Here is an 8,205-nt window from a genome sequence, read left to right as displayed (position 1 = left end):
GTGATCTACACGACGTCACGAACGCGTGACAATTTTCAGAACTCAATTTGGAGCTCTCACGCACCCCCACGCGCCCTGTTCACGCGCTGCCCACGCGCGCGTCTTCTTCCTCGCGTCGCCGGACTGGTTTCGCCGGCGGTGGGTGTTTTGCCGGAATTTCTGGGTAAACTTCAAAGTGTCATAACTTCTTCATTTCTTAACCATTTTCGACGTACTATATATCAAAATGAAGGTATTGACGAGACGAACAGATCCATACCTGCCTTGACCCCTAACTCGCCGTGGATTCGCCGGAAAAATCCCCGAAAGCTCCGGCCAAACTTTGAACTTGTCATTCTCCTTGTTCTTACGTCCATTTTTCACGTAATCTATACCAAAATGAAGCCCTAATCATAATCTACCACGTTGGACTAGTTTTATGGCCTAAAAACAACGGAATCAAACTTTTCCAAAAATACGAAAATTCGGCCGAACTTACAGTTCGTGATCCCGACGTCCAAATCCTTCAAACGAAGCACTCCGAGCTTCCTTAGGACCTCACCAAGCTTCCTACAAGCTTCAAAATCCCAGAAAACATCAAGTTTTACGTGTGCATGAACAGTGCACACGCACAGTGAAATTGAAATCCATGTTTTCCGAAGTGAAACTCACCTGAAATTGGTACCATCGTGTTCGTGTGGTCTTCAGGAGAACGATGGTGGTCTTAGATCCTTCGTTGGTATAGTTTTAGGGTGGTTTGTGGGTGGTCCGTGTGAGTTCGAAGGAGAGAGAGAGAACTTACAGAGAGAATGAGAGGTTTGTGAGGGAGGAGAGAGAGAGAGACAAGATGCAGAAATGGGGGAGAGATTTGAGGGAGGTGGGATCCTACCAAATCCCCAAGTCATCAAGTTACAACATATTTTACGCCCCTTAGTCCCGTTTAAGGGCATTTTCATAACTTCACGTCCTCGGAATTAAAATTCCGGGACGGGTTGTGACAATCTAGGGCCCCCAAAATCTCAAAGACGGCACTGAATGATCCAGGATATGCACACTGCATGCTGCGTCTTGAATACTAAAAACATATATTCTAGGATTGGAAAATTAACATTTTCCAAAATCCTTTTCAGTCAAATTAAGTACCCAAACAAAATATTAATTAAAACCCACTACCTCTGTAATATATTACTATTAAACATTGGAAAATTTATGAGTTGAATGTGGAAAAATCACATCTTACATATATTGAATGCAATGCACACCTCAAGTAGGTTACAACAAGACATGAGGATCATGTACACCACATCTACCTTGTCTTGTCAATTTGCTAACTAGTTTGCCAACCAATCCATTTAGAAACAAAGCATGGAAGATAAAATTTGCTATCCAATTTGCACTTTATTATGTAGGATTTCACTAATATAAGGATGGTGCATTTTCGAAGATATGAAACCCTAAAATAATGGGGTAAGTCTCGTCTCTTTTGGTGCCTAGTCTTGAAAAGAATCCAAAGACCAACATGACTGGGTTTACAGTAATGTGTGGAAAAAAATTGATATTTGATGTGGCACAATATTGGGTATGTTCCAATTTTTGTTTCACTTCAATTGTATAAATTTTACAAAATTTTTCCGATGTGTGCATACGACGTGCAGGTTGCGTACATATGGTGTGCATGTCTTGTGCATGGCATATTATGTGCATATGATATTATAAGGTGATATGCATTTGGTGTGCATTGTATGTGCATGTTATGTTCATATAACAAGGATACATAGTACGCATGTTTATTATCATAAAACACTTAGCTAATACATTTGCACAACAATAAAATGTCATATAATCCCCATTATGGTTGATGCGGTTCTTTTCACTAGTTGATGAGAATCCTCAAATCCCTTGTTGCGTTCCTCCTCCATTTCGACATTTCCCTCCCAAAAATGCTCATACGACTCAATATGACTCAATATGGCCCCGACGCTTTTGGAACAATTCAAAATTAGGAATGTGATCCTTTCTCCAGACGTGTCAGCCTTCGTTTTCTGCTTGTTTGCACGGTAGAGCGCTTCGTTGGCTTCACCGTTGAGGTCCACAAGCTCTTTTTCTACCTTCATTAGATTATGGTTCCAATACTCGGCAACACCTGTCTCATAGTCGAGTTTCCCGCGGACCTAATCTATACTTTTTAGCAGTGTCTTCGAGTCCACAAAGCTAAATGATGACGTAGGATTTGCCTTCGGCAGCCTCGGAATTGGAGGAGGTTCCATATTGTACCACCTGTGGAACTCTGTGTTAAAGTCCTTGGTTTCATGTGGGAACTTGGACATGTTTGTGTTCTCAATTGTTTTGGCTATCTGAGAAGTCTAATTTTTTAGGAAGGGAATGTGTTGAAGGTGTTTATATGGTGAGGATGTGATGCATGTGACCTTCCAAATGTTGTTACTTCATTTCCTACATAAAGGTTAGGGTGTTATCAAATCTCACACCCCTTACATCACGCTGTGCATGGGTTGGTCTAGGCATATCTAACTACTTTGTAATGGTGGGGACCATACATTCATAGTTTCAACAAGACATAGGTTCGAAACTTGGAGGTTTTTACATCTTTTTTTTTTTTTTTTTTTTTTACCTTTCTATACCCATTGTTATGGTTTTAACTCATCGTCTGAATGACCTTTTGAAACCTAAAATCCAACACTTTGTATATGCTGATAACAATATACAAGCACAGCACAAATCATATGGAGATGACATGTGCATGTCATGTGTACATTGTGTGCGAAGTGTACTCTAAGTGTAATTTTCCTAAAAAAGTTAGCCGATATTTCTACAAATCATCGTGTATTCGATCCTCTTCTTTTTGTTGGATATAATACGATATTATATTGGATTAAGGCAATTTATCAACGACTGATCTTGCCAGGCGACTTCATCAAATTTCCAATCAAGGTTCCGGCTCCTTCAATTTTTGAAGAAATTATAGTGTAGTACAGTAGTACCACGTCAGCCGTGAAAGTTTAAATTTCGCCATCTATTATTATTTTTATACACCTGGAATTTAATATTTGTTTTTCTTTTTAAATAAATTAAAAAAAAAAAACACAAAAAATGAAAATAGGAGATCGGACGTCTCCTTTCCCCTCCTGCGTTTGGATGCAGGGATGGTGCTGGTGATAATCAGACTAGGGACATGATTTCGATCTCTCTCCCTCTCCCTCATCTAGGCCGAATCCCAGTTTCCTCCGCGCCGCCTTTAACGGCAAAGCGCAACAAACCCTAATCGTCTAACCTTCAAATCAAACCAGTTTCCTTCTTGCATGAGTAATTAGAGGAAATAATCAGAGCAAAATGGTGCGTGGAAGGGATTACCGGATTGGGTCGGAGGGGGAAGGAGATTGCGATCTCCAATGTTCTTCTTTTTTTCTTTTCTTAAATTTGTTAAAAGGTAAAAATAATATTAAATTCCAGCTACTTAAAAATATGACAAATGACAAAATTTGAATGGAAGTAGCACGGCTGACGATCTCCAATGTTCTTTTTTTCTTTTCTTAAATTTGTTAAAAGGTAAAAATAATATTAAATTCCAGCTACTTAAAAATATGACAAATGGCAAAATTTGAATGGAAGTAGCACGGCTGACGTGATACTACCGTGCTACTCTAAATTTTTACAATTTTTGTGCTTTTGCACAGTACCAAAACTCAAGCAAACCCTAAATCCAAAATCCAGGGGGAAGCTTTCGCTGAATCAGAAGCTGAAACGATGTCGTACGACGACGTGGAGATCGAAGATATGGAGTGGAACGAGGAGCTGCAGGCTTACACGTACCCGTGCCCGTGCGGTGACGTGTTTCAGATCACAAAGGACGACCTGAAATTGGGGGAAGAGATCGCTCGGTGCCCTAGCTGCTCTCTCTACATCACCGTCGTTTACAACATCGAAGATTTCTTGGATAAGAAAAGCAGCAAGCCCATCGAGCCCCCAAAGCTGCAGCCCATCACCGTCGCGTAAAATTTCAGGTTAATTTTGATATAAAATTGTTCTGTGATTTAGTTTTCTTAATTTTTTGTAATAATTATGTTATGAATTTCTGTCGATTACTCTGTTTATCAACTTCAATGTGTGGTACCTGTTTCTGGAGAGAAAAAAAATGGGGTCTTTTTTTTTTTTTTTTTTTTTTGGGTTGTGAATAATGTTTAGTTTGAATTAGTCAGTTCGGCTTTTCGACTGTTTCCCATTTCTGGGAATGCCCATCATGATGTTGAAGCTGGGATGGATTTGTTTGCAGATGTATGTTTCCGTTACTTTTCGAATGCGTGTTAAATGGGACTCGAACTATACCCTTATGAAACCGCCATAGGAAGCTCTTTGCGTGTTTCTTCTTTTCTAAGAAAAGTGTGATTTGGGATAGTGCTTATGAGGAAATTAGTGGTATTTCTGGAGTCTAATCGGCTTTGAATGGAAACTCAAATTTACCCTTTTAGGCTGTATACTTTGTTCAGAGAGTATGATGCCTGAGTTGTTGGCAGTTTCAAGTGTGGAAACTTAACGCGGAAGTGGATGGTTCCGTAGTTAGTTTGTCAGGGTGGACTGGAGCTGTGGTGTCCTGAGGGACTGCAATCATTCTTTGAGGTTTGGGTTTCCTGCTAATTTACCAATTAGCTGAGCTCTGGATTCTTTACTTGAAGCTGAAGTTTGCCTTGGGGAAGGGATGCCCCAAGGTCATGGTTGAAACTGACCACATCACTAGCTTCAGTGTTGCTGCAGCAAAGTATTGGACATTATCACCCTTTGGAGCCTTGTTACTTCTATACTAACACTCTAATAGGAAAGCGTGCTCCGGCCTTTCTCATGTGTGTAGGAAATTAATTGATAGTGTTGCCTTTTGCTCTCCCCACTTTGTGGGAAAAGGCTTTGTTGTTGTTGTGTTGCCTTTTGCTCTCACTGGAAAGTGCTGGACTTTGTTTCTGCCCATTCAAGTCAAGGTTAATTGATTTGCTTGTAGTTTATTTCATCTTTTGCCTTTCGCCCTTGTTAAGAAAAAATGAATTTCGAGCAGTTTCACCTATTGGTTCAAATATTTTTCCATTTGTGCTGCTTTGGGCATTCCTTCATTGCAGTTCCATAAGTTGATTCCAAAGATGAAAAGGTGGTTAACATAGTTCTGTATAGATCAGTGGAGTAAAAAACTAATGTAATTTTTTGTTTTGTGCTATTATGAAAAATGGCTTATTATAATTTAGTAAAGCATTTTGAGCATGAATAGTAGCAGCAGCACCGTGACTAGACATCACTTTTAGGTTCGTTTAGGTTGTGTTGCTGCATTTAGTTTGACGGGAGAATTGAAGCTCGCATGGATAAAAATCAATTGGAAATCATTACTTTCACATAAGAATTGCTATATTGTGCATGGCTCGTGGGTTTTCACGCAGCTACTTAAAAATAATTTCATTTCGGTATAGCTTGTGATCCTTCTAATGCTCTTCTGCTAATGCTTGTGTCTTGTAGATGGCATTACCCGGAGGCCGCAAAGTGGGCGGAAGGATTCTTCGCAAGTTTTGTGAGATTCTTAGGTAGATATGATGTGTTTGAGTGAGGGGTGACGGGTGAGGAATCTTTTTGTATTCAACCAGCAAAGAAAGAGTACTCTTAATTGAGCTATTATAAGTGTTTGTTTGACATTTATTATTTGTATTCTGATACTAGTAAAAATAAAGAGTACTCTTAAACTCACTCAATTGTCCTATTTCTTCACCCACTTTTTAATGAAACCGGGTGACCTGCCACTAACACCGATCTGAAAAGGTGGATAACGGGTATGGCCTGAATTTGAGGCAGGTGTAAGGGATTTGGGTGCGGCTGGGTGTCAGCTGGGGATGGGATTCCACGGGATGCACCCAAACTTGAGAGAGGCAGCAGCAAAGCACCACCAGCTCAGCTCATGATTTTCCCTAAAAAGCTTCCATCTTTCCAACTCCATGAAGCTCCAAACCTCATTCAAAGTCATGGGTAGGTTGCTTTGAATCCAAAGTTTCATAGAACAAACCTGCAGAGAAAATATATTAATATTTATTCTTTGGAAAATTAAAAGAAAAAGTTTAGATATATATATATATATATATATATATTAGAGGTTATTTTAGGAATAATACTAGGAGGAGAAATAGCGTTTTAATTTTTATTTTTTATGGTGGGTGAGATGTGGATGAGAAAATAGGACGTTGGGTGAATCTAGCAATTCTTTAGTCATTTAAAACAATCTGAAAATGTTAGAATGTGTTTCGGTCTCAATGTATTATCACCTTTTTGATGATGTGACGTTACTATTCCACTCAAGTTAATTGGAAGGGAGCTAAAGCGTGATTGTATCGGGCAATTTGTATTTGTTAGAGCACCTCCAGCGTATGTTGGAGCCCGATAGACAGGCAAGGAAGGAGACCCACACTTCCTAGCAACAACCTGCAGCCTATGCGGGCACTTGGGAGGGAAAGGGCCCGAGTGAGAGGCTTGGTGCAAATTGGTGGCCCGCGAGCCCGATGGGAATGTGATGCAACGCTAACATCAGGGGTCTAGGTCCAATGTATACAGTCAATGGCTTCCAATCATCCCAGTAAAACCTCGCATCTCGGCCTTCTTCAGAAGCCTTTGCAAGTCCATCTCAGTAGGTGTTCGGAGGTACTCTGCAGTGTAGATAGATTCGATTGTTGAGCAAAACCTCATCAGGGGCTCAAGAATGGTTGATTTCCCCATCCTCGCTATCTTATCCACTTGGTTTGTAGATGCTCCATATGCAAGCATCCGCAAGGTAACATTAATTTTTTGCTCAGGAAGGAGACCCATAACACCAAAAGCATCCTTCTTTTGCACAAAGTAAGAATCATGGTTGCAAACAGCAATTATTATTTTGTTGAACAAATGTCGTTTCATTCTAAAACGACGTCTAAAGTACGTATCAGAGAATGTATTGTTACAGACAAAATAATTGTCCAAGAGAACCGTACCTTGTCATTGCCTGCTTCTATCAAGGTTTGCAGAACGGCTGGGCTTGGAGATCTGAGCCACAGCTTGGATGACTCGACGGGAATGTGAGGCTCTTTGGCTTCTTGCTTCGTCATCTCTCCTTCTACGCTCTTCATCCTCTGCCTCTTCCATCTCATTTTGGCCACCTGGAGATTGAACATTTCTTCCCCTTGCTTAAACAATTCTTTCTCTTGCTCCTCGATTTCCCACAACATCCTTGAAGAAGAAGACATTGTAAGAAGGAAGCAGAAACTATGAATAATGATAGAGATTTTGATTTTGGTGTGTGATTACTTAGGATGGATGATGGGTTATATGGAGGAAAAAGAAAGGATTAGGTTGTAGATAATGCGACGTGGCATGTTGTCATTCGTTAAAAATCTGATTAAAATCTATCCTCAAAGATTGTAAACAAATTGTGACACGTGGCGCTACGTGATTGGTTAAAAATCTTATTAGAAATCTATCATCAACGATTTTGAAAAGGTAACGACACATGGCATGACGGCATTGGATAAATATCTTATCGAAATCTATTACCAAAAATTGTCTTCTCGGATAATGACACGTGGCGCAACGAGAACCATTAAAAATCTTATCCAAAATTACAAATAAAATTATTTTGTATTATTTTATAAAATAAAAAATACTAATATTTTATTGCCTATAGTCATGGCTATTTAGTGTGGGGTGAAGATGCAAAATGCAATTATTGTTCATTAAAGGCAGTTACTGTTCATTGGAGGCTATTCAATAGTGACTTGCCCTAGGGGACCTTTGCAATGGTGAAGTTGCTCTTATAACATAAACCTGTAGGTTTTTAACGCTGTATTGGCATATAGTTATAGGTTTAAAGTCATATTGTCCTAATTCAAATCATGCTAATTTCATCTCTCAAGTTAAACAAATTTCAAAGTAATGTTTTCTTTTAGAAGCCTCAGTTTCGTTGTTTAAATAACAAAATATTAGCCCACCCCCTTCACATTCTTGACTCTGCCCTTGCTTCTTATTTCCTTTCACATCCCTATTACATTGCTTGATGATCTAAACCGTCTATTTAATGAGAGAATTTCAAGTTGATGGTGTATATCAAGATGTATAACAGATACATCTCTTGTTGGTTGAAAACGCTCTAATGCGCAATTTTAAGCGGATGTAAATTACCCATTTGGTCGGAAGATATAAATATTTATATAAATTATCTTT

General features: G+C 39.3%; 2 protein-coding genes across 2 annotated transcripts; one reads left to right on the top strand and one right to left on the bottom strand.

Annotated features, from left to right (window-relative positions):
* On the bottom strand, window positions 1-846 carry LOC148696997 (uncharacterized). The gene is made up of 4 exons (XM_088693303.1): window positions 652-846; window positions 479-556; window positions 260-368; window positions 1-159 (listed from the first exon to the last, which is right to left on the bottom strand). The coding sequence occupies exons 1-4, from the start codon at window positions 665-667 to the stop codon at window positions 57-59; spliced, it is 306 nt and encodes a 101-aa protein (XP_088549429.1). The 5' UTR covers window positions 668-846; the 3' UTR covers window positions 1-56.
* A 2,800-nt stretch (window positions 847-3,646) lies between these two features.
* Window positions 3,647-5,712, top strand: LOC137726553 (diphthamide biosynthesis protein 3-like). The gene is made up of 2 exons (XM_088694796.1): window positions 3,647-3,998; window positions 5,488-5,712. Exon 1 carries the CDS (start codon window positions 3,742-3,744, stop codon window positions 3,988-3,990), a length of 249 nt encoding a protein of 82 aa, XP_088550922.1. The 5' UTR covers window positions 3,647-3,741; the 3' UTR covers window positions 3,991-3,998; window positions 5,488-5,712.
* The last annotated feature ends 2,493 nt before the right edge of the window (window positions 5,713-8,205 follow it).

The sequence above is a fragment of the Pyrus communis genome, chromosome 5 (genome assembly GCF_041283825.1).
Source record: "Pyrus communis isolate YQ-2024b chromosome 5, ASM4128382v1, whole genome shotgun sequence".
Lineage (NCBI taxonomy): Eukaryota > Viridiplantae > Streptophyta > Magnoliopsida > Rosales > Rosaceae > Pyrus > Pyrus communis.
This window is presented reverse-complemented; position numbering and strand designations above follow the sequence as displayed.